Genomic DNA, 26915 nt, shown 5'->3' with positions numbered 1-26915 from the left:
TGCACCCTGGCTGGTTTGGCTCAGTGGATAGAGTGTCAGCTTGTGGACTGAGGGGTCCCAGATTTGATTCTGGTCAAGGGCACATGCCAAGGTTGCAGGCTCAGTCCCCAGTAGGGTGTGTGCAGGAGGCAGCTGATCAATGATTCTAATCTTTGATGTGTCTGTCTCTCTCCCTCTCCCTCTCTGAAATTCATAAAAATATATTTTTTAAAATCCATCTTTAAAATAAAATAGTAATTCTTTTTCTGCACCTTGGAAAGAGAGAATGAGGCTGGAAAAGTATTTATAAAATATTTGAGAAACATTCTTTGTTTGTCCCTCTCCTACCTCCTTCTCTAAGCACGTTATTTCCAGCATGTCAAATCAATACCCTGTTTCCCCGAAAATAAGACAGTGTCTTATATTAATTTTTGCTCCCAAAGATGCGCTATGTCTTATTTTCAGGGGATGTCTTATTTTTCCATGAAGAAGAATACGGTACACATTTATTGTTAAATGAAAATAAAGGAAATTTATTACCTGTATACGGTACGATAGTACAGTAGTTGTCAACACAAACCAGACAAACTGTGAATCCTACAGTATCAAGAATTTACTCATTTATTCAATGACAATCATGTCATCATCTTCTGGAACATCATCATAACAATCCAATTCCTGAATTTCCTGGTGAATTTCTTGTGACTCCATTTCTTTCAGAATCAATGACCAAATCTCTCAAGTTTAGCCTAGGGGGACCTTATTTTTGGGAGATGTCTTATATTTCACTAAGAAGGAAACCTGTAAGTAGGTCTTATTTTCGGAGGATGTCTTATTTTCTGGGAAACACAGTACCTAATTGCGTTGTATACTGTGTGCAGCCTCTTTAGCCTTTCCCTGCTCAATATTGAGTCATATTTGACTTTCCTATGTATTCTTTCCAAAGTCTGTCCAGCCCAGGGTCTATCCAGTTTGCTCTTATTGCTCTGGGCTGCTCCACTGGTAGGTCTTATCCAAGGATAAGTCCTAAATTCAATCAGCATTTCAGACATGACACCTCATTCCCGTTCTGAACTATTCAATATAAAGCTGAACAAAGATTTGGGCCAACAGGTGTGCTTGGCTGTCATACAAAGCCCAGCTTTGGGAGCAGAGAACGAAGTATTTCTTCCTTTGCATGTTCTGCGAGTCTCAGAGATGTGACGGGTACACTGAACTGAGGAGTCCAGAACCTTGTTACTACTGGGCAACTACTGCTCATGTGGTTTCATTGAGTTCTTCTGGACCTGAACTTCATTAGTTAACATAGTGAGTTACTAGCATTTGGGATGGGATCTTACTCAGGGGACTGCACTGCACATGGCAAAGTATTTAGCATTACTGGCCTCTGTCCAACAAAGCCCAGTGCATTCTCCAAATCCTGTGAAACCCAGTAATGACCCTCCTGCCATACACACATTACCAGAGGTCCCGCAAATGGGGAGGAGGGATCCTGCCTTCAGTGGAGAACCACCGTGTAATCACAAAGATTCCTGCCAGCTCTCGGTTGTCTCCTCTATGAATTATAACCCCATTCTGGGAGAACCAGCCTCCATGTTAATCCACTCAGTGTCCCGAGGATTATGGAGGTGTAAGTACCATCCCTGATTGGGTGAAAGAGGCAGAAAGTTCCACTTCTTTCCTCTGGAATTGTTCTGTGTGAGGAAAACCCTCCTTGTGCCTTGGTTAATAGAAAGAGTCCGGCAACGGCCCATCCGTTTGTAGAAATGAAGGATTAAAGCAAGAAGAGAAATTTGAGATAGAACTTTCCAGAGCCTGAGCATTTAATCCACCCCCACTCGTTTTTTCTCTTTGGAAAAGAAATGGCTGACATTTCTAAGAAGTCCATTACAATTCCCTGAGATTTTATTAGAATAAATCTAGGCAATGAAATCCTTCTACAGCAAAATGCCTAATTCTGAAATGTTGTATTTTCTCTTTTTGTATTTATTTTATATATATATATATATATATATATATATATATATATATATATATATATATATTGTATTTATATAATATATATTATATAAATACATTTTGTGTATTTATTTTATACATATAAATACAATATATATATAATATATACATCAGAAGGATGATCCAGAGCTTGTCATTATTGTGATCTGTGAGCTATCATTAAGTATCATAGGGGTTGATCAAGACAAAAAATTCTTCCCATCAGACTGGCCTTAATGGTGCCAAAACTCATAAACATTGTAAACAGTGGTAAGGGTCTTCCTGAGGCTGTTAGCAATGAAGGTCATGAGAACCTTATATCTTTCCCTCATCGTGAACCCAATAGCCTAGTTGAAGAGTGATGATAACCAGATAGAAGAATGCCTACCTGGAAACCAGCCAACAAGTTGCATTTCTGTCATATTGTTAAACTACCTCAAATATACTACCTGCAAAAATAAGACTTTTATTTCCATTATATAATGATTTCCTGTGGCTCTCTCCTTTTAATCTTTCATGAATTTGATTGCTTGCTGATGTTTCAGTAGCTTATAATTTAAAAGGCTAGAATTTTAAAGGGGGAAAGGATAAACCAACTTTGAAAACTTCAATCAAGTGGCAAACTCTTTAAATTCAATCAGTCTCCATTAACTCTCCTCATGTGAATTACCCACATTTGTCAGGGTTGAGATTCCTATTTGTAGGCAACTAATTTTATAGCTTTGAGACTTCTCTTGGTTTTAAGGTCTTTGTATCCTGCCAGAATATATTGATCTCTTTATTAAGTACAGAAGGATGGAGTTTTCATTGGAGGCAGGCAATTTTATGAATTAATTGAAATTATGAGATGCTGTATCATTCCAACTTAAGTCCCAGGAAATGCAACATCTATAGCACTGTTTTGCTATGGCACTACTTAACTCAAGTTGCCTCTCTCGCTGTTATCAGAATTTGTGATTTCAGAAAGGAACCTCTTGATTGCAAGAGTGATTGCAGCACATCCCCAGAGGGGAAAAAAACCTCAGGATGGCAAAATCATTCAAGGCAATGGAACACCACAGGATGGATGCTTTCCTAAAATGCCTGCTCTCTCATCTTATTGTCCAATTTCTTATCCTTAGAGTGATTTTTATGGTTATAAGAGCCAGACAGGCCTAGAGGAAAAAATATCCCATCTCAAGTACGGACTAGTACAATGTCATGAACCCCGTGCAAGGCCTGTAAGTGCCAATTGTATCCCATTGGAAGTAAGAGTAATGTGCCATCCACATTCATTCACCCTCGGCAGGGAAGATCATGCTGTTTCTAACCCTGGTTAGGCTGATTTGGTTCTAACTCCGTGCCTAATCTTTAGTGGTGAGTGTTTTTTTCACCAACTTCAGACTCTTCCTGGTTTTTTTCCTTTTCAATAGCTCCTCAGCCAAGGGAGTTGCCAGAATAGACAAGCATGAAATTAATATTTCATAGTCATTTAGGGATAAATCTCATGCTCACAGCTCACTTCCATCGGGCTGTGTTTTTATTCTTCTGCTGCTGCTCCCTTTAGACCGTGGCCCAATCCCCATCCAGAGAGCTGGATGAAACAATCCCCTTCCTCGCTTGCATCTCAGCCTATCTTAAAGTGGGATTTGGGGGGCGGTCCTTTCCCAGAGGACTAAGAATCTTGAGCTATACCAGCCTTCCTGTCTGTAAACATCCATCTAGCATTTATTATTAACTGTTCCAGATTGTCATGTCCTTATCGTCTTCCTTTACCTCCACACTCATCTATGCGAACTCAGACATGACCCTCTCCTAAGTTAAAATCAGTTCTTAAAGCTCTGTTTCCTCTCCAACTCTTGGATATATGAGTCTCGGTAATAGAGTATTCCATAAATATGAACTGTGATAGAAAATGTGCTTAAGAACACACATCAGGCATTACTTTCCCTAGAAATGAGTATAACGGGCAATGGAGAAGAAGGAAATATACCCACTGGTGCTCCCAGAGTTGGTTTTATTTATTTTTAATTTTTAAAGCTTCCAATGGGTAAGTTTAACATGCCCTCCTTTGTGCCTTCACTGAGAATTGTTGGTTGAGCATCGACTATGTATAGGTATAGGTAGTTTCCAGGGGTTCAAAAGCAGGGGTCCCTTCTTATGCCTAGAACAGGAACTATTTCTCCTGTAGACTTGGCATCTGTTTATAGTAATATTTCATCACTTGAGTGACAGAAATATAGAACCCACACAACTAAGCATGTCTAGGCATTCCCTTGACAGCCCAGTGTCAGGTCCTATTTATATTAATATTCTGTGTGGCTCTCCTGGGTGCGGATTCTTATTATGTAAGAACTAGACACAAGTACAACACCTCTGACTCATTTCCTACCCAATAGGGTTCCTTTTCTTCTTTACCACAGTCTTTCCTCTCTTTATGCCACATCTAATCTGTAACTAAGTCATGGTTACTGTCCCTTGTAGTTTTTCCCATATCACTATCATTTCCATTCATCTCTCACCTAATGCACTACAATTGCCTCTTCCTAATTGGACCACATTGCTCCAGTCTCCTGACTCCAATTTACATAATCCCTGTTGACAGTTCAAATCTTCCTAAAGCATAACTGCCATTGCTTTCTTCCCCTGCACAAATAGCCAGTAGTTCTCCTGGAAAACAGACCGGAGATGGACCACAATCTAACCTTTTCATTTATCCCATGGCACAGGTAAACTAGCTATTTCTCCCAATTCAATAGTCTCCATGGTCTCAGCTCTCACTGTGTATGTGGCTCCTTCTATGTCCCAGTGCCCAAACCTTTCACATTCTTCACAGGCCAATTGAAGATGCTCCAAAGTCCTCCAGCCATAGTGATCTCTCCTTGTAATTCTCGAATACTTTGCAACCTCTTTTACTTTTGACCTGATATCATATTCACTAATCCAATAACGAAAGCCACCATGACCATCAGCTCCTTCTACAGATTAGTAGGAGCCAGTTGCTCTGCTATGGCTTTGTGTATCATTACCAGTGAGGCTGGTATTATGATTCTTCTTCTACAAATGAGAGAACTAAATCACAGAGAGAGAAAGTGACTTGCTAAGCTTGCACAGAGCAGACAGAATTTAAATCAGAATCTGCTAACTACAAGCTTTATGCTTTTAATGACTTTGCTCCATCGCTTTCCATGTGCATGTATTTTAATGTCTCCTACCAGTTCCCATCTACTAGCAGGAAGGTTAAAAAATACCCTCTTATCTTACGTTATTTCCATGAGGTAGAACTTCATTAAATCTTTGAACAAATGTCCCCTGACTCCTTATCCAGTTTCAGATACTTCAACATTTTTAAAAGAAGAAATTAAATGTAAGAAATTGCATTAACTGTGTAAGTAAGCCAATAGATGCATTTGGTATTAATTTTATTATTTTTAATTCTTGGGAAAATTTAGAAGCAGTTGGATCAAATGTGATAAAATATTGGTTTTATCTATCAAACTGTCTTTTCATTTAAAACAAAAAATAGAATGAAGTAAACTAAATGGTGAATTATATATGCACACACACATGCATTACATTCTTGTCCATCACAGATATATAAACAAGAAAGAACTTGGCAAATTGAAATTTGATAGCTTTAGTGTCATTTTGAATGATGGATACAAATATTTTGTGTTCTTGTGTCTATATCCAGAGATGGATAGGCCTCTCAGGATTGGTCTACAGAGACACAGCCTATTATCTTCATACTTTACTTGAGTGAGAAATCATAGTCCTGCTATTTTCTGTAATCTAGTTCAAAATTGGACCCTGTTCAAGAGAAATACCCTTTGTGTTCAGTCCTCAATAAGCATATGGTTGAGTTGAAGGTGGGTTGGACTCCATACTCTTCCCATATATTGTTGTCATACAGGGTAGAGACAGATAAAAATTTAAAATGACAGTACTTGTTTTTGTAAACTATACCCATTTTAGTTGAGTTTCTGTGACCCACACTGAACCAAAAATTCAGAGAGGATGATATGCTGTGTCCTGCTCCTTATTTAAAATTCCACACATAGGAACTGGGCCTAGCATGTCATAAGATGTTTAAACAGTATTAAAATCATTATTCCTTCTTTCTGATGCTGAGGCTTTGAGAGCCAGATATTCCCATATTGCAACTAATAATAAATCAATAGGCAACTCATTTATTCTGATGTTACGAGGAATTATATCCTTAGATTAAAATAAATCCAAAAAATTTTCTTTATAAGCCAGAATAGGATAAAATTAATAGAAATAAAAAATTAATTGCACAGTTGCAAGGTTTTCTTTTTCTCCACCCTCTCCTGCCCTAATTCATTCTTTCTTCCTCTTTACATTCTTTCTCCTCTTGACATTATGGGCCTATCAAACCATGTGAAGCAGAGTTAATTCCCAGGCTCCTATTCTCTTTGTGATGTTCCCGCTGAGAAAAGTAATTATCTAGTTCGACTTTCCAGCTAACATTAAGTAGTAAACTTAATATTAAGCTTCTGCAAATATTAATTCTACAACAGTAAAGCTAAACATTTTTATTAGCATCTTCTTTGCATCTAATATTTTCAGAACACAAGTACATTTTTTTTTTTAACTTTTCCTGGATACCCCTTTGGGAAATATGGATTCATTTGTCTAGTTGCACATGAAGAGACCAACCAGCTAAAACTTGATTCACATAGGAATTCTGGTGATATATATTCTGGTAGAAATTCTGGTAGAAAATATATCTATACCAGAATATATATCACCAGAATTCCCCTTCCATACCATCTTTTTTCTGAGACCTCCCAGCCTTAGAAAGGAAAAAATAGATTTATCAGAACAGAACACAGTTGCATTTTGCACATTTCCCATTGTCCTGCTTCATTACCACCATGAAGAAGTATAACCAAGAGGGGTAGACCACTTATTCCTGAGAGTACAAATATTGGCTCCAGTTGGGATATGCTTTCCAATTCACAAAACTCCTTCATACCGTCATTTTGCATAACTCCTACAGAGGTGAGGAACCTTTTTCTGCCAAGGGCCATTCAGATATTTATAACATCATTCACTGGCCATACAAAATTATCAACTTAAAAATTAGCCTGCTATATTTGGTCAAACATTTAATCAACTCACCCCTAATGCCTTGGCAAGGCAGAACGAATGATTTCTGGGGTCTTGAAAATACATGGGTTCCAGGAAGAATTTTATGTCTATTCTTGGGAATTTATAAAAGTAGATATATGAAGGGAAAAGATGCTCTCTCTCATTTATATAGGAGTAAAATGAGATAGTGATTAAATGACTTGCTAAAAATCTTTATAATCAATGATTTCCATCTTTACCATTAAACTAAAAGTGCTGTCTCAAAATTCCCCAAAGATTTACTTATTACCTCATACAATGGCACGTTCTCCTTCCTTATTCTCCTAAGTCTTCCATTGTATTTGACTTGGTAATCTACCCTGTGGTATTAGGTAGCTCTTGCTGTTTAACAAACAATCCCCAAACCCAGTGGCTTAAAAAAGCAATAATTTATTACTGCTCACACATCTGAGGGGCAGCTGGAGTTTATCTTGGCAGGGTTCATTTGGGTAGCTCTCTTTCTTATGAAGATCTGCTGGTTTTCTATGTTTTTCATCCTTCTCTTCAGTTCATGCTAGCCGTATCCAGGATCAAGCTCTCTTAATTCCCTAATGATCATTTCTAGTTTACCACTGGCCATTTCCTATTCCATTTGGAATTGCTTCAACTTTGGTCCCATGCTCCTGTTAAGCCAATGTTTCTTTCCAATACAAAACCATATCCCATATCTCTAAAAAAAAAAAAAAAAAAAAAAAAAAAGTTGGATCTTTAGATATGAATTCAAAACAAAAACCAAAGCCCTCATGAAAACTTTATCCTACATTAATAGGAATTTGACATCTCTAAAGCTTAAAAGAAAATATAAATGAAAGAAAACAGAAATGATGAGAAGAGTATTAAAACCATTTCCTATGAGAAATGGTTAAAGTTAATAATAATTTCATTAGTCTAGAGATTATATGGGATGTCATGACCACTACATTTAGATCATTGAAAGTGTGTGGTATGAAAGACCTGGGTTTTTTTGTTTTGTTTTGTTTTTGTTTTGTTTTTAATCTTTTTAGCAGAACCATACCAATGGGTGAGTTTAAGGGAAGAAAATGTCAGCTTGATATACTGAATAGATTTTTAGTAAAAAGAACTGTGTAGCCACAGAATAAGCTGATATCTTTATTTTCCACTTGTGTCTCTCCTAAAAATGTCTTCCCCCCTCCCAATAATCTATCAAAATCCTGTCTATCTTTCAAGACTTATCTCAAGCCTTCATCCCTCCATAAACTCTTCCCTGACTACTCAAATTGTATTGATCCATTTCAAATTATCTTGCTAATCTATCTCATCCCAACTAAATTAAGGGCTCTTTGGAAGTAGAAATATAACATACTATTTTATGGGTTCAAGTATGAAAGATAATGCTGAGCTTATAATAAGCATTCAGTAAGCTTTACTGCTCAGTCATGGATTTCCTATTTTGAAATTTGAAATTACTAGACTTGGTTAGAATTCAAACCAGATTTGAATGCTCAAGAATCTGATCATTTCACACTGATATCACAAAAGGATATGGTTTCTGGTTTTAATGATAGCCCAAAGGAAGTAACATGTTTTGCCCTCCAACATTATATTTTCCTACTTACCAAAAAAAAAAAAAAAAAAAAAGATAAATTTATAGTTCCAATAATGTGTAGAGAGTTGAAGGGTGAATATGCCATCATTTCTTCATGTCTGAAGATTATTCAAAATAAAAACCAACTAGTGAATGGGAATATACAATGTGAAGCACCACATACAACATGGAGAACTGTCACTCTCCTTTGTATTCAGGTCTGCCTGTTGTCATAGTTACCCACGGACTCAAAGCAATTTCCTCCCAAAGCACTCTCTGTCAATGAAAATAAGCTACTCTTCTCTATTTGTATTTCTCCCCCCATGAGTTTCATCTAAAAAAAAAAAAAAAGTAGCATCAACTATATGGCTGTTTTTACACTGTCAGCAAGATTGTATAAACAAACAAAAGGAATAAAAGGTCTAATCAACATAAGCACCTCTGATTAAGGTCTCACCTCTTTTGTTCCCCAGAGACTCATTGAGTAGCCAGGTACTGGGACACAACTATGATTATGCCCCGTCCCTGCTCTGGAAGAGATGAGAGCTGTGTGTGGGAAGAGAAGAGTAAGGGATGCATTTCAATGAAAGACAATCAGGGGTGTGTGGAGGCAGAGTATAGAGACCCCTGGAGACTAAAAAGAGCCGCGCCTCTTTAAGTTTGGGGTCCTGGTGCAGTCAGATCACAGGGAGGCTTCCAGCCTGTGAGTCTTGGCCCTGAGAAGTTTAGCAAATGCGTTTTTGGTCACTTGGGGCACAAATCACTGATATTGCCCTGCAGGCGGGGCTCAGGAAGCGGTGGAGTGAGGAGGCCCGTGGGCCACCAGCGAAGCTCGATCGCCTGCTCATATTCACACACAGCCTCTCCCCTCTGCTCTGGCTGCAGGAACTCCTTCACAGACATCCTGCGGGCCATCCTGCTGTCCCTGGAAGTCCTCATTGAAGACCCGGAGCTTCAGATCAACGGGTTCCTTTTAATCATAGACTGGAGCAATTTCTCCTTCAAACAAGCCTCCAAGCTGACACCGTCCATCCTCAGACTGGCCATCGAAGGGCTGCAGGTATGTGCAATGAAGGGACACCATGAGACCGTGTGTGACAACGTGCTGTTTTCTTACTGCAATCCAAGTAATATTTGTCTTTTCGAGCTGCAAAAGAAAACAGAGTTCACCCGTGATATTCTGTGTTTTTACCTCGGCCTGAATTTACATGTTTGGGGTTTGTTTTGTTTTTTGTTTTGTTTTTTTTTAAATTAGACTTCATTTTCATTAATAACTCCAAATTACTGTTACCACAGGCACAAATTACCTACTGCAGCAATTATGAATAAAGCTCAGGGATATTTAGCCTAATTCACCTGAGAGTTTACAAAAATTAAAGCTAGAAAATATCTGCTTTATGAGCATGTCCTATATAGAGGTGGCATGGGAGCTTTCCATGGTTTCTAGAGGGAGCTTTGTACCCCAGAAAGACCCCTGTGGATGCTGCCTTCTTAGGATGCAATGTGCAGCAGTGTTTGTACTAAAGTAGATCCCTTCAGTGCAAACAGGGGAAGCCATGAAACTCTACCTCCTGTGTATGAGGTCTTGGCAGACCTTCGGGGAAGGGTTTTCTGTGCCGTGTGAAGGCTAGGGCAGGCCGTCTCTGGGCTCCCTTGTACTTTTAAGGACCAGTGAGTCTATGAAAAGTGTTACCAAACTCAGGTCATGCTGCTTAGCTTCTTGGTGACACATGATTGTAGTTCAAAAACCAAGGTACAGTTCAGGGAGATTCCGAATCAGCACAAATAAAACTCATGTCCCTTCTTAATCCTGTGGTAAGATTGACTCAGCGGGCTGATCCTCCTTCCCAATGAACAGCAGTTATATGCAGCTATGTAGATAGCACACTGTTCGCTAATTCTCAGATAAAGCAGCCATTGCTCATGCACTTCATAGTGAGGGACTAGATAACGCATAGAGACAGACAGCAGAGTGGTGATAGCCACAGGGAAAGAGGGAGAAGGGGGAGGGAGGTGTGTAAAAGGGAGATAAATGGAGATGGAAAGAGACGTTGCTTTGGGCAATGGGTGTGAGATGCAGTGTGCAGATGATGTTTTGTTGAGTTGTACACTTGAAACCTGCATGGTTTTAGGAACCAATGCCAATACATTCAATTTAAAAAAATTTCAATCATTATTCCAGTTTCTCTAGGTGCTTTGGTTTTACTTCTAGGAATGAAATATTATGCTCCTAGGTCTCCAACTGAATCCTGAACGTGCAGATGGTGCAAGTTTCAAGCAATGAAAAAAACAACAACAAAAAACGAATTAATAATATATATATATATTTAAATTTAAGGCTAAAAATCCCATTTCACTCACCCATCCTACTCTAGCGTGAGGAGTAATAAGAGGGTCTGTTTCCTAAACTGGGCCTCATACCTATTTGACCCCAGTATACACTGGTGGGCCTCTGGAATGGACCTTATTTTATTGAATGGTTTCCTACTCCGCGGGGAAGGGAGCAGGCATTTTGGAAGAGGAGGGACAGCTCCCCACTGTCCCAGGAGTCGCCGTTGTCCTGGGTGGCCACGTAGTGCAGGGTATTGGGAGCACATTTTAAATGCTTTTGCATTTCTGGACTCCATGGAGCCCCTGCCTTCCCCTAAACTCCCAGTCACTGTCTCGTGTGTCTCTACTGTCAATCACTTTCTCTTTACTCTTTACTCCTGCTCCCCGATCCTCCTCTCATCTAAGCTTCTGAACATGTGACCTCTCTCCCTAAAGCTTTTATCAAAGGGAGTTTTAAAGAAGGCTGCAAGGTTTATTTCATGCCCTATAATTATGCTGACCCTATTTCCAGGATTTGCTGTGGTAGTTGTAGTACAAGCTTCATTTAATTTATTACATGTGTAAGTCGCTGTGATTTAGGTTCTCTGTATTTGTAACATTTTTTTCTCAGAAATCAAGGAGGAAAATGCCCTTCCTCCAACCTGGTGTTCTAGTTTTCCTTTTGGAAAAAAATGTGTGGATTATATAATATGTCCCTTGCCAACTTCACTAGGCTGATGTGGGGCTTACTGAGTTAGTGCATGTGAATGTGTTTTAAAAGGTAAGACTACACCTAGGCTTATAAATTATTTTTATAAGAAATGCTAGATGACCTTTGGTGGGGTAAGGTAGGTCCTGTCTGAGCCTTCAGTTATCATGTAGCAGGATCTGGGATGAACCCTGCAATGTCCTATAGCTCTAGTTAGGGAGTAGCCTCTACTGGGAGAAGGGGAGCTGGATGAGGCCAGGGTCATAGCAAATAAAATGAGTACCCTTCCAGCATCTCACATAGCATGACATTGTGTGGCCCCTTTATTCCCTTTTATAAAGCCAGGCCCATTCACCTTGACTGTGGGAAAGACCAGGCCATCCTGGAGTCAGGCTGTCTGCATGGGGATGCAGCTTTTTCTGTGAACTCTGCCTGCCCAAGCCTGAAGACCTGGGAACACTTAGGAGGTTCAGTTCCTTCCGCCAGGAGAAATAACCAGTGGTCACAGGGGGCGCTGACCTAGGCACCGTTCCTCCAATGAGGATGTGACTCCCTATAACATTTAGCTTGTTGTCTTGGCAACTGTGGAGAAGCCCTCAGCGTCACTGCTGTGAGTAGTCAGCTCTGTTCAGCCACTGACAACTTCTCACACTAGACTATCTTCTCTTGGGCTTTGGGGACATTCAGACATCATGGTCACCCCATCCATCCACTGGCTCGCTCAGTGAACTTTCTTCATGGCTGGGATAATTTTCATCCCTAGGGTAGCCATGAACCACTTTTGACATCTCAAACAAGCAATAACTGGCACTAAGAAAAATGTATACCTTTGGTCACACTGTCGTACAAGGAGAGTCCCTTCCAGGCCTCCATGTGTCAGACATGAAGATTCAAGATACATTTTCCAACACCAGCATGGGTGAAGGCATAGACAGGTGGAGAAAGGGAAAGCTGTATAAAGCCAGTGTCAGCTGGAGAAGAGAAGCCACCGCTCTTCCTTCCTCCTCTACATCTTCAGAAGGACCAGAGGAGGTCAGGGTGTCTGCTAGGCACACAGGAGATTGTGAGACAGGGAGATCCTATGTTCCAGTGTAGGAAGCTTGCTCTGTCTGCTGTCCTGCATTTGTAGGGTAGATGTAAGTAGCCTTGTTAGGAGAAATAACCAGATTTCTGGTTGGAGTTTCAGCTGTTTATCAGAGTTGTTTAGGATTACCTGCTGCTCAACTCTTAAAGAATTTGGGACCCTATAATATAACAACTTCTTCTCCAATAATTAATACAATTCTTCCTGCAGAGAGTAGGCGGTGGGGAACCACTATTCAGACAGTGATACATTAGAGTCATTTTTTTTAAAAGTCATTCTTGCACCCTGCATTACAACCTTGTTCCAGAACTAATAGTTTTAGCCCTGTGGTCTCCATTCTTAGTTAGTCATTCCATGAGACATTCAGTTACTAATTGTTATAAGTTGGCTTCTCCAGGATGTAGATTCTGACACAGAGATCAACATTTAGGAAATTTATTAGGGAGTGCTCTTGGGCTCAACATTTGTAGAAAAAGAAGCCATGGAAGAATGTTTGGCAGCAGGAGAAGTTAAGCTGAGGTTCAGTCATTTCCAATGAGAGCTTCAGGCATTCTGAAGCTGAGATGATCTTTCAGAATTGTCCCTCATTGGGATCAAAGGGACTGGGCCTTATATTGCCACATTGTTCAGTCATTGTGTGTAGGCTGCCCTGGGAAGTGGTTGTGAGCTTGGGTAATGTGGCTCTCTTCAGTTTGAGTCCCCAGAGGGCACTATTATCTAAGAACTTTCTACTAGTAGCACCTCTAGTCTCCACGGAATACATTTTTGGTTCTGAAGGAGGTCTGACTGCATGTGGAATATTTACTGTAATAAGTAATAGATATCTGGAATATCTCTGTAATGTAAAGAATCTGGATGTTTGATTTTCTTTTCTTGGCTATAAACAATGTACCCCAAAGTGAAGGTGATACTAGGTAATATAGAGCTGATGGGCACTGGGATAGCAAGTTGTTAACAGTGTTCTAATTAGGACTACCAGTTGTTTTTCTGTGCTTCACGAGACAATTATATGGATTCAATTGATATTTGATAAAGGACAAAAGCAATACAATGGAGCAAAGATAGCATTTTCAACAAATGGTGCAGGAACAATGGATCTAGACATAGACCTTACACCCTTCACAAAAATTAACTCAAAGTGGATCACAGACCTAAATGTAAAATGCAAAACTATAAAACTTTTAGAAGATAATATAGTAGAAAACCTATGTGACCTTGGGCATGATGATGACTTTTTAAATACAATACCAAAGGCAGAATCCATGAAAGAAATAATTGCTAAGCTGGACTTCATTAAAATTAAAAATCTCTGCTCTGCAAAAGACAATGTCAAGAGAATGAGTAAAAAAGCCACTGACTGGGAGAAAATATTTGCAAAAGACACATCTAATAAAGGACTATTATCCAAAATATACAAAGATCTCTTAAAAAGTCAACAGTAAAAAAAAAAACCACAACAAATAATCAAAATTTTAAAATTGACTTGAACAGATGTCTTGCCAAAGATGGCAACTAAGAATAGAAGATGGTACTTCTCATTATGTGTCATCAGGGAAATGCAAATTAAAACAATGAAATATTACTACCCACCTGAATGGCCAACATCTGGAACACTGACAATCCCAAATCCTGGCAAGGATGTAGAGTAACAGGAACTCACATTCGCTGCTAGTGAGAATGCAAAATGGTACAGAAACTTTGAAAGTCAGTTTGGCAGCATCTTAGCAAACAGATTCTGCAATCCTGCTCATTGGTATTTACCTAGAGGAGCTGAAGACTCATGTGCACATGAATGTTTATAGCAGTTTTATTTATAGTTGCCCACAGTTTGAAGCAGCCAAAGCATCTTTCAGTAGGTGAATAGATAAACTATGGTACATCCAGGCAATGGAATATTCCTCAGATCTGAGAAGAAAGGAGCTATCAAACCATGCAAAGACATAGAGGCATGCATCTTAAATGCAAATTGCTAAGTGAAAGAAGCCAATCTGAAAAGACTATGCTGTGTATAATTCCAGCTAGGTAACATTTAGAAATAAAAAAGATGAGTGGTTGCCAGGGACTGAGGGTGGGGCAAGGAGGGATGATTAGGTGCAGCTCAGAGGATGTGTGAAACTCCAAGTAATGATGGATGCATGTCATTATACATTTGCCTAAACCCATAGAATGTACAGTATCAAGAGTAAACCTTAATGTAAATGATGGCTTTTGGGTGATGAGGATGTGCCAATGCAGGTTCATCAGTTGTAATAAATGTACCCCTCGGTAGGGGATGCTGCTAATGAGGGAAGCAATACATGTGTGGGAAAAGGGGATTTATGGGAAAACTTTGTACCTTTCCCTCAATTTTGCTATGAACCGAAAACTGCTCAAAATATTATCTTAAATTTTTAATAGGCAATTATACTGCCTCTGACAACAATTATTTTTTAAGAAAGGGTGTGCATAGGACTTTGGTTATGTGCTTCACAGGCTGAATGAACGAGATATAAGAGTAATCATACAGAAGACTGCTCCTTAGTGGATCATCAGATTTTTATATCAAAAGATGCCAGTACAGCTCATCATGAAATTCTAATATTCCTTCTTTCGGAGAAATGCTTTGAGGAAATGTCATTGTTTAGAATATTAAGTTGCCCCAGTTACATGAATATTCTATGAATATTAGTTCAAAGAATTCAAGTTAAAAATGAATTTTGAGAATGCCTAGAAGTCATTTTCTCTTCCTCTGCCATTTGATCTCTTAAATGTGGTCAATAATGCCTAAAAGAGCTGTTGTATCTCTTCATTACAACTTGTTAAATTTTAATCAAACTCCAAGTAATATTTATGCCACCAATTTAATACAGCACAGCATTAGTCTCAATTCTGCTGGGGAATTCTGGCAGAATGAGCAACGCAACAAAGTCTTGCTCTTGAGTTTTGTAATGTTTCCAAAATCAATTTGGGGAATTATTTTGTTTAAATCATTGCAGCCCAACCATTACAACCAACACACAGCATTTATCAGTGTTCAGCCAGCCCAGATACATTATTACAGAGCTCGCTGTGCTGAAATGGTTTATTTAAGAAGAGGTATAGCCTTGTACCCTGTAAGTTTTTTATTGTTTTTTTTGTTTTTTTGTTTTTTGTTTTTTTTTTACAAAATATAGTGCTCCTTTTAGGGCCAAGACATTTGTTAAGGGTGTAGAGCAACTTGCTTTTCACTCACCAGAGGAGATCTAAGCAGTGATTTCCCTCCTCATTTCTATGCTCATGTTATTTTCTCTGGCCAATCACTTTGTCAACTCATTGTCTTCATTCAAGGTTGACTGCATGACCATTTTTGTTGTTGTCAAGTATAGTTTTATAATATTTATATCAACTTTGATTCAACGGCTTTGAGCCAGGCTGGTGGGAAGGGCAGTCCATTGCTTTTCCAACTCTTAACCCGGGGGTTGGAGGAGGTTGGGAGCAATGTTCAGAGGCTCAGCTAGCTGTGAACCATCCATCTTTCAAGTGTCCCTTTTTATTACATCCATTTCGACCCTGTCTATTCTCTCTAGCCTCCTTCATATATCCTAATTTTCAACCTTTTCCCAAAACATATGATATGTTCACTCGCCCTTGGGGAATTCGAAGTGCCATATTCACTCAAAAGATCAGAACAGTAAAAAGTCTGTAAGTCAGTGGGCAGCATGACAGTTCCTGAGTTTAAATGGATCGAGTGATTAGGCATTTGAAAAGGCAGGCTGGGTAGATGTCTGTCAAGTTAGTAGTACATTCTCACCAAATCAACAGTCCATAACTCAGATAAGCAGACATACTGACTCCCAGTGTATTCATTCACTCAACATAAAATGTGGGTCAGAGATTCTTCTAAACAGGATTACAGCAGAGAACAAAGCCAAACCTGAAGCTTTCTGAAACTTACATTCCAGAATTTTATTAGGCTTAGAGTAGTCCACAAACCAGCAATATCAGCATCGCCAGAAGCTGGTTAGAAGTGCAGAATTGCAGGGCCTACTTCATACCTACTGAATCAGGACCCATATTTCAAGCTTTCCAAATAATCTGTATGCACGTTGAAGTTGCAGAAGCATGGCTCTAACAGATGCTGTTACATTCTAACCTGATGAACCATCACCTCAAGTGCACCAGAGTCCTCTGGAGGGCTGGTGACAACCCACACCCAGAATTACTGATTCTGAAATCTGGACCAGAGGCCATGAGTTTACCTTTCAAAAATGTTCCTAGGTGCTACTTGGTTCTGCTGGTACAACCACACTGGCGTGGGTGGCAGCAGAGTCCAAATATTTGTGGTTCAATCCTGGTTCTGCTAATTAGAGTCCTCAGAAAGTCATTTAATTCTCTAGGTTTCAGTTTTGCCATCTGTAAATTTGTAGTGTCATAACAGTACTGCCTTAGAGGTTTGTGGTGAAAATTAAATAGTACATGAAGTCTGCTGGATCCATAGTCAGTGCTCACTGACTGACAGAGCATTAGCAAAAGAATGAAAAGGCCAGCACGTATTCATGGGCTCCTGTGGCTCTCATGCACGGACTTAAGTGAAATTGCTCTCCTGTGCCCCAGTTCTGCAGGTTTGGATCCTTGAAAATTAGACCTTGCTGTCTATTCACTGGCCTTGAAGAAGGGAGTGCTCTCTCCCCACACATCTTAGTTAATGACTTGGGGGTGGATTGGTGTCATCTGCCCACGCTGTGGCACTAGAGATGCCCTTTCTTTCTATTTCATGGGGTGTGATCCTTCTAATTATCACCCAATAGTCTGCCCACAACACCTTTGCAGTTTGGTGATTAATGGGGCCCAAATTCACCGTTTTCATCCTGTAGGACTCTTTTTAGCAGTAACATTTGCAGTGTGTTTTTTTGTTTGTTTGTTTTTGGTTTTTTTGTTGTTGTTTTTTTATCCTTACAATTTTCATGTATTAACAAATATAAAATAGGCACAGATGAAAAGAAAAAAATATATTTGTATTTTGCCAGGAAGATTCTTATATTTTCTAAGCACCCCAGGTATGCTTGAAGAACACTTTCCCTCTAGACAAACTATTTTTTACCTTCTCAAGCCACAAAGCTGTAATTCTGAATTTGCAATCATGCAGCATGTTATTATGGAAATAGTAGAGGAATAAAATCTCTCCTTTAATGCTCTACATTGTTAAGTATCAATTAAACTCAGGAAACTAATTAGAGCTAATGACACTCCGGTGATCCTGATGGCAGACAGTATGGCCCATTTAAAACAGTTCCAATTAAGTAGGTCTATCTCCGGCATACTTTTGATAAATAGTTTCCCTGGACTCTCGTGCATTATAGACCTAGCCAATGCTTTGGCTCATCCATTCAAGTAACAGTTCCTAAGCTTTTCCTTTAAGTTAGTTAGTCACAAACATAAACAGATGCAGCCCCTGCTCTCAAGTGGTCATGGTCAAGAGCAAAGGCAGACCTATGATGAGAATGAGGTACCCCATGCAGAAAGAGAGAGAGGCATCAGGTTCATAAAAATCCCAATCTAGGCGAGAATTGTTAGGAATGGCATCCTGGGCAAGATCATACCTGATCATACCAGATTCATGCAGAATAGTCAAGTGAAAGCAGGGTGAGAGGAATGTCAGGAAGAGAATATAATATGGGCAAAAACACAGAGGCAAAGCATAGGTCCACGAGAGGGATGAATTCATTTTATATTTGTGGAGTGCATAAGGGCTAGGTAAGAAGCTAGTGTGTCCCTGTGTCATGGTAAGGAGTGTGGTCTTTTCCTGCAGACATTGAAAGCCACTGAACATATTGAGGCAGAATGGCAACACAGATTTATGTTTCACATGGGATTAATTTGGTGAGTGTGAGTAGGGAAAACTCAAAGGCAGGGGAGCCAATTAAAAGACAACTGCAATAATTCAAGTGAAGAACTTGCATGCATATATGCATTACCCAAGGACACAGGCAATAGTGTGGTGAAGGCTTGGGCAGGGAGGGTATTGGGTGGAGGGAGTTAATTTGGGGGGAGAAATAGATTAAAAAAATAATTAATGAGTCTAAACTAGAAGTGATAGAGGGATTTAATAACTATATAGGCAGAAAAATAAGTCAATACTTTGTTCTTGCACACTTGGGAGAGGGAAGTGATGGAGGAGGAGTCAAAGAAAAAGCTGAGGTGGGCAGCTGGGATGAGGATCGGTGTTGGTGATGAGATGGTGCAGTGGGGAGCAGGCAGGTATGGGGAGATAATGAACATTGTGAGTGTTGGACATGGTGAGTTTAAGATTCTGTGGTATATTTTAGTTATTTACATTAGGTCTGAGCCAAAGACAGAGGTCTAATGTGGATTTATTGAGTTGGTGGTATTTGAAGTCACAGGAAAAGAGAAAAATGTGGAGTGAGAAAGAATAAGTGTGAAAAGGGAGGAGGTATAAGAAGAATCAGAAGCTTGTCTCCTGACAGAAACTAGCAAGTCGTGGCTTCAAGGAGGGAAACTGTTGCATTGTCTCAATGGGGATGGCATCTAGAGGACTCTGGTTTGCAGAAGGAGGTGGGGAAAGGGACATTACCAAGAAATATGTTCCACAGACCACAGTGGGTGGGAGGATAAAGGAAACTGGAGGAGAGAGAACAAGATGGTAGTAGAAGAAGTATTTTATCTTACTTCTCCATCACACAAGATTTCCAATGGAGGAATATATTTAGAGCCTTCACACTACTGTGAAAGAGCAGTCTTCTTCTTCTTTTTTAGATTTTTAAAATGGATTTTTAGAGATGGAGAAAGGGAAAAGGAGAAAAATATCAATATGAGAGTAGAACGCCAATAGGCTGCCTCCTGCATTCCCCCTACTGGGGATCAAGCCAACAGCCTGGGCAGGTACCTTGACCAGGAATTGAACTGTGACCTCCTGGTTCATAGGTCAACACTCAACCGCTGAGTCACACCAGCCAGGCATATCGTGTCTTTCTGATCCTCCCAACAGTAGTGTTAATAAGCAGAGCAGGTGACAAATCATCTGTTCAAAACAAAAACATGAAGAAGACTGAGATGATCATGAAACATTCCGAATGAGGTTTCACTTGCCTCGGAGGCCAGCTAAGGACCCAAAACATTTTGTTGTGTCTCACCAAGAGAGAAGGTGGACTTTGTGAGAATAAATAGGTGATAAAATAGTCTCCTTTTCACCAAAGGAAAGCATTTGTTGCTAAGAAACCAATAAGAATTGTTAACCTCTTTTAGTCCAAAGAAAAAATTTCAAAGTATGGTTTCATATTTTTATATTTAGAAGGTCCTAATTTTAACATAAGAACCTTTTTTGCTGAAGTGTGATATGCATTCAGAGAATGACCCAAATCATAAGTGTGCAGCCAAGTGAATTTTTAGAAAGTAAAAGCAGTTAGGTAACCAAACTCAGATCAAGAGAAAGAACACTACAGTTTACCCAGAGGCCTCTCTTCTCCCTCCCAGAAACTGACGCCCAAAGTTGCTACTATTCTGACTTGACACACCGCTTAGTTTTGCCAGAGGACAGTTTGATTTATGAAAGAAAATGAAGTGACTTATCCCCTGTTCAGATGTTACTGAGTCAATCATTTTTTTTGTGGTGTAACACTTGTTTTACTACCTGTTCAAAGTCCTAAAAAACAATTACTGTCTATATTTGGCATTTATGAAATACAATTATTATTAGAATATATTGAAGCTAGGAGATGCAGTAGTACATTGTCTTTGAGGAATTTAATTATCCCCCAATTGTATCGCCTAGAATAGAGAACATGTGGCATCAATTAAGTGTGACAAAATTGCTGCATTAAGCTTATATTCTTTATTCTTAAGAGAACCCCTCAAACTTTCCTTGTGAGCCCATTTATTCTCCCTTGACACATAATTTGTGTTGATTTAATCAGGTAGTTTCCAAACTCACCGGTTTGGCTCAGTGGTAGAGCGTCGGTCTGCGGGCTGAAGGGTCCCAGGTTCGATTCCGGTCAGGGGCATGTACGTTGGTTGTGGGCACATCCCCAGTAGGGGGTGTGCAAGAGGCAGCTGATCGATGTTTCTCTCTTATCGCTGTTTCTAGCTCTCTATCTCTCTCCCTTCCTCTCTGTAAAAAATCAATAAAATATATTTTTTTAAAAAATTTTTAAAAAAAAGTCTGTAAGGAGAATAAGGTGCAGGGGCTAACCCACCTTCGCATATAAACTACATGAAGACATAATGGCTATTGGAAAGAGAGGAAACAACACATGATAATTTACACCCCTGAAACTAGGAAGTAGCATGAGTGAGTCCAATTAGCATAGAGGTGACTGTACCAACACTCTGAGAGCATCACTCACCAACGAGCCAGCTGTGATATGCATAGCTGGGACCCTGAGCTATGGGGAAGAGCCTCAGTCACATTCAGTAAGCATTATAGTAGAGTTTCATCAAAAATAGTTATTCTGCGATATAGAAATTTTTACAGCATAGGAGACAAATTCTTAGTCACCTGTGTAATTTAGGAATCCCAGAAATTACTAATTATTTGAGTTCTGCAGATGTTTTATTAAATCACGGAGTTTCCACATTGCCAAGACAGAGCTCTTTAAAGGCTGGTCTATTAGATTTTCTGACATGGAAGAGCAGTAGATGCTTTAAGAATCCCTAGGTATTGAAATCTGTAACATTCTCTAACCTCAATTTTCATTCCCTAAACCCCACTCTTGGGGGTTTGGTATAGAAAAATTAATTCTGGTAATACTGGCAAATAAATATTTAAAATAAATATTACTCAGAACCCTACTTAGAAATAAATATTTTAACCTAGACTCTTTTCACTTTACAGTACACAGTAAACAGTATTCTAGTTCTTTGAATATTGTACCTCAACATCATTTATTGTAATCACAAAGTATTCCATTGTTTAATTGTATTATAATATATTAACCAATGCCAACTGTTGAATGTTTAGGCTGTTCTCAATTTTTCCCATATTATGTAAAATGCTGACATGAATGAATGAATGAATGAATGAATGAATGAATGTTTCCTTAGCTAAATTTTCGTTTGATTTTGTGACTCACTTCCTTGGAATTAATTTCTAGAGGTGAAATGCATCTTGAAGATGCTCTACAGAAGGGATAAACTTTAATGTTCACAAGCATTGTATTAGAGGGTCAGCTTTGAACCAAAATCAACACTGGGTTGATGAAAAATAAGTCTTGATGTACTTGTAACTTCCCCACAATGCTTCTGCCACATGATCACTATTGGTTTTAGTTTGCTCTGATTACTTTGATTATTAGTGAGGTGGAACATTTTTATATATTTATTAGGCACTTGTATTCTCTTTTCTGTTTTATTTGCATTAATATGCTTCATCCATTTTTCCATTAAGGGTTTTAAATATTGTTTTATTACTGATTTGTAAGATTTTTATTATTTAAGGAAATTGAGCTTTCATCAAATGTCACAAACATTTTTTTATAATTTGCTTATATAATGAGTAGTGTTTATTTTTGATATTCCTATTTAAAGCAGTTTAAAAAGTTTATAGGATCATGTTTGTTGAATTACATTTTTCTAAGACTTAAAAACTTTTTCTCCTGAAAATATTATATAAAATTCATGAGTATATTTTTCTAGACTTGAGTTGTTTTTAATTTAACAAAATTTACATTTGAAAAGATGTGAGGAAGGGATCAAACTTAATTTTTCTTTTTGTTTTTTAACTAGTCCTAGTACCATTTTAGAAGGTAGATAAATCAGTGCAGAATAAATATTAAGTTGAGTTGTGACAGAGTTAGTTAGTCATTGAATGCTTTCTGTAAGAAATTGATGCCAATTTTTTTTATTAGTGCAAAGTATTCAGCAGCACTTTTCTTCAAAATAAAATAATGAATTAAAATTTCCCACAATGCTCTTTTTTTTGGCACGAAATTTTACATTTTTAAATGTAAAAAATATCTATGATGTTAAACCCTTCAGCAAATTTGACATATGAAGTTGTAAAGCTTGTTGTCAATACAATAAAATAGCATATATATCAGATCACATGTATATCAACATATGTGTAACTCCATCTATTGAAAAAAATCCGCAATATTAACCGGTACACCTAGTAACTTGGTATTTCTTTGGGGCTACATGAGAGGAAAAGAAAAAAGAGATGGGTTCAGCCAGGTACAGGACAGTTATTGGGCACAAAAGCTGGACTGAAGAGCTTGGAAAACACCTTTGACTACTAAGGAATTCTAAAATACATACTTATAAAGACAACTTCTCCTGCTTTAATAATAATCCAGTACAATTTAGTCATAGAAGATATTTAATGGAGGTTATTAACAATGTGAAGAAAAAAAAACTTAAAAGATTAAGCTAATGCCAGCTCAACTGGAATGCCATTAATTGAAAGGAATAATCCCTAATGCCTTAATCTGTAGACTCATTAAGGATTTGAAAGAAATTATGAATGACTTGTTCCATTAACTAAATGAGGTTTTAATTAAGATCTTCTTGGAAAAACAAGAGTACAGGGCAACATTAAAGTGGATTTTAAGATATTGGAAGGGCAAACTTGGTTCTGAAAGAGATTTAGAAAAAAGAGAAACTGACTCTAAAGCTATAAAAGAAATGGTATCTTGATAGACCTATGCCAGAGAACATTCTGAAATACTTCTCTCAGGTCAGAGCATGTTCTTTTTTGAGTACTTTGGCACAAAGTTCGATTTCTTTATTGTTCTTGTGTGTTTTTCCTTAATATTCACAATTCTTTAAAAAGTGGGTGACTTATTACACTTTCCATAAGAAAGTTGGCTACATATATTACGTTTGTTAACTCCAAGTATAGTAGATACAGAGAAAAGAATCAACTCTAAGCATAAACCTAATATTCAATATTTATGAGCTACCATAATCTGCCCAACTATACTCATCTGTGTTTATTTATCAGTGCTGCCCAATGCTAAATTTTAGATTTAAAAGAGAACTTGGGGATGGTATAAATCAGTGGATTTCAAACTTTAGCATGTGTCAGATCCGTAGGGAAAATTTAAACATTAGGAAGATTGCTGAGCCCATCCACATAGTTTCTGACTCCACAGGTCAGGGTGGGATCTCAGGATTTGTATTTCAGTTACGTTCACAAATGATGCTGATGTTGCTGATCCAGGAACTCCTCTTTGAGAATCACTCATTACTAGAGCACCTTCCCGTATAAATAGTAAATCAAAAATCAAAATGATTTGCTTGATGTCATAAAACTAGTGAAGCATACAATTAGATACTTCATTGTAAACTTCAGGGGCGTGTTTTAAGATTAGATTTTTATAACTCTAAACCTGCATATAAACACCATAAAGGTAAATTAAATGTTCTAGTGCCTGTGGGATATAAATGGGGGGAGGAGGAGAGAATGAATAAAAAAAAGACATGAACAAAAAATAAAGTGTTGGAATCTAGGGTTTCCACAGAACTTGTCTCAATCCCTGGAAATAATGCTCTCTGTGACTTGTCTCAGTTGCTTTAATGTCCTATGAATAATGCTTCCTAGGGACCCTCATCCCTCATCTCTGCCACCCCTCACTCTACCACCAGTTATTTTACAGTCTATTTAACCAAAAACATGTTAGAATATATATTAAGTAATCAACCATGTCCATCTATAAAAGAAGTAAATGTTGTAGCCTGTGATCACAACAAAACCAAGTTTCATCAAATTGTCCATTCTCATACATGAGACTGAGTAAGACATCAAAGAACAGCAATAACTAAATGTCAAAATGAGTAGTACAGACAGTAGCTGTTCAGTGGAGGGAGAGACTCATTCGGTGAACAATTATTGACCATGTGCTAGCAATATGCCAGGTGAGTATGCAATGTTAAATAACTCAGAATCTGTGTGCTCAAAAAAATGTATAGTCTACTAAAGAAGTAGTGCAAATTAACATATAACTTATTCATTCAGAAAATACTATTAAACCCCATCATAGATAGCATCCTAGGGGTGCTCATGACACAGTAATGAATTAAAAAGACTAAAATATCTGCCCAGATAGAGGTGAGAGGTAGGTGATGAATTATATAGTGTGTTAAAAAATAAGTACTATGGGGAAAAAAAAAAAACAGATTAGGGCGATCAGGGCTGCTGGAGCATGGATGAGAATGGGTTGCACTTTAAAGTAGGGTTATTATTGTCAAATTGATGGTTGCCAGATGGGAGAGAATTTGGGGGCTGAGTAAAAAATAAGTGAAGGGATTAAGAAGTACAAATTGCCAGTTATGAAAATAGTTATGGGGATGTAAAGTACAGACTAGGGGATATAGTAAATGATATTGCAATAACTATGTACGGTGACAGATGGGTACTAGATTTATCATGGTGACAATTTCACAATTTATCTAAATGTCTAATCGCTGTGTTGTAGATCTAAAACTAATATGATTTTGTATGTCAACAGTAAGTGAAAAATAACAAATAATGTAGAGTTGTTGTGATTAGTTTTATTGAGAAGGTGACATTGGATCGAAAATTTAAAGGAGGTGAGGTTGTTGACCATACAGCTATTGAGGGAAGATGAAGGGAACAGGTAAGCCAATGTCCTGAGGTGAGAATGTGCTGGGAATATTCTAGTTCTGAAGTTAAGTGACTGGGAGCAGTTATAGGAGATGAGGTCAGAGAGGTCGGAGTGTTCTGCTGGGCCTTGGATCGAGGTTGGTCTTAGTAAATGGAGAACAATTGGAGGGCTTTGAGCAGAAGAGTGGTGCAATTAAATTTACATTTTAAACAGATTCCTCTGGCTGTTTGTGGAAGAATAGAGTTGAGATACTTTTAAGAGCAGATATAGACAAACCATTAGGAGACCACTGGCATAATTTAGACTTGAGATTATTCTCGTGGCTGAGATCAGAGTAGAAACAGTGCAGGTGGTGAGAAGATACCAGATTCTGAATATATTTAAGGTTAGAGTCAGCTCTGGATATGCAATTTTTGAAACAGAGAAGAGTCAAAGACAAATTCGGGATTTTTGTAGGAGAATGGGGAAGGATGGGGATGAAGAAAAAGACTATATCAAATCAACTGGTAATGGGGTTGGGAGATCAGGAATTCAGTTTTGCATATTGGAAATGTGAAATCTTACAAGGGGCACTATCACCTCGGCAGCTGAATATATAAATACAGAAGCCAAGGTTAGTACAAGATTCTATGGGAACATGTGGTAATGGCACTCACAGACGTTTCCTGAGGAAATGACAAATGCTACCCATCGGAAGGAAGCCGATATGATCAGGCAAGCTTCTGGAAGTGGAGTGGTCATTAAGCAACAGGAAAATGTGGCTATGGATAGAGCAATAAGAGACTTCCAGACATAGGCAACATCTAAGCAAAACCTTTGGAGCAGCAACAACCATGGGGAGAGTGGGAGAGTGATCAGGGAGCCCTGCCTGGGCTGAGGACCCCTTACTGGAAATACCAGGGCATAAACATGGACCCATGACTTGGGACCAGATTTGGAGACCCCTTGAAGAGTAAGCGCCTTCCCTAGCAACCATCCTGGCCCCGGGTCAGGTCCAGGCTCCCTCCCAGCCAGCTTTCACACTTCTATCTCAGCGCCCTCCCAGGGTTTTCCGAGAGTCCATTTACTTCTCTTTCAGCCTTCTTCAATTATACATTCCTTGGTAGCAAAGACCTTATATTTTGATTTTTCAAAAATCTACCACAGTGATTCATCAGTGAGATTTTAATAAATATTTGTTTGAAGAATAAATTCTATTTGATGCACACACACCTCCTATTTACATTTTCATCTCAGTGCCTATAGGGGTTTTTAATTAAAAGAATACTCTTTATGGAACAGGGGAAAGCTCTATTATAATGAGCCTCACTTATAAGAGCACACTAGAAAGATTGAGGAGAACAGGATTTTTCAAAAATAGCAACTACCAAGTGACAGAGATCACAATACCCCTCAAGCTACTGAGGAGAAGCGTTTGGAAACTTGACGGTAGAGAGCAGATCAGTTGGTTATGAATTAATTAGAGAAAAATGGCTGGTGGCTCTGCAGCAAGAGCGTTTGTCTGAGCTAGTTGCATACCTTATTTGGATGAAAGAACTAACGTGCTCATTTAGGTAATAAGAACTTTGGCATTTGATACTTATCCCTTCAGAGACCTGTCAGCAGAGCCCTGGGTTCAGC

General features: G+C 38.6%; 1 protein-coding gene across 1 annotated transcript in view; it reads left to right on the top strand.

Annotated features, from left to right (window-relative positions):
- The window catches only part of CLVS1 (clavesin 1), a 126327-nt gene that overhangs the window by 43752 nt on the left and 55660 nt on the right, over nt 1–26915 (top strand). The window contains exon 3 of the mRNA XM_084865094.1: nt 9542–9716. Within this exon, the coding sequence (XP_084721220.1) occupies nt 9542–9716 (175 nt within the window). The remainder of the gene's footprint in view (nt 1–9541; nt 9717–26915) is intronic.

The sequence above is a fragment of the Pipistrellus hanaki genome (assembly GCF_964339955.1).
Source record: "Pipistrellus hanaki genome assembly, chromosome: 17".
NCBI classification, from domain to species: Eukaryota; Metazoa; Chordata; class Mammalia; order Chiroptera; family Vespertilionidae; genus Pipistrellus; species Pipistrellus hanaki.
This window is presented reverse-complemented; position numbering and strand designations above follow the sequence as displayed.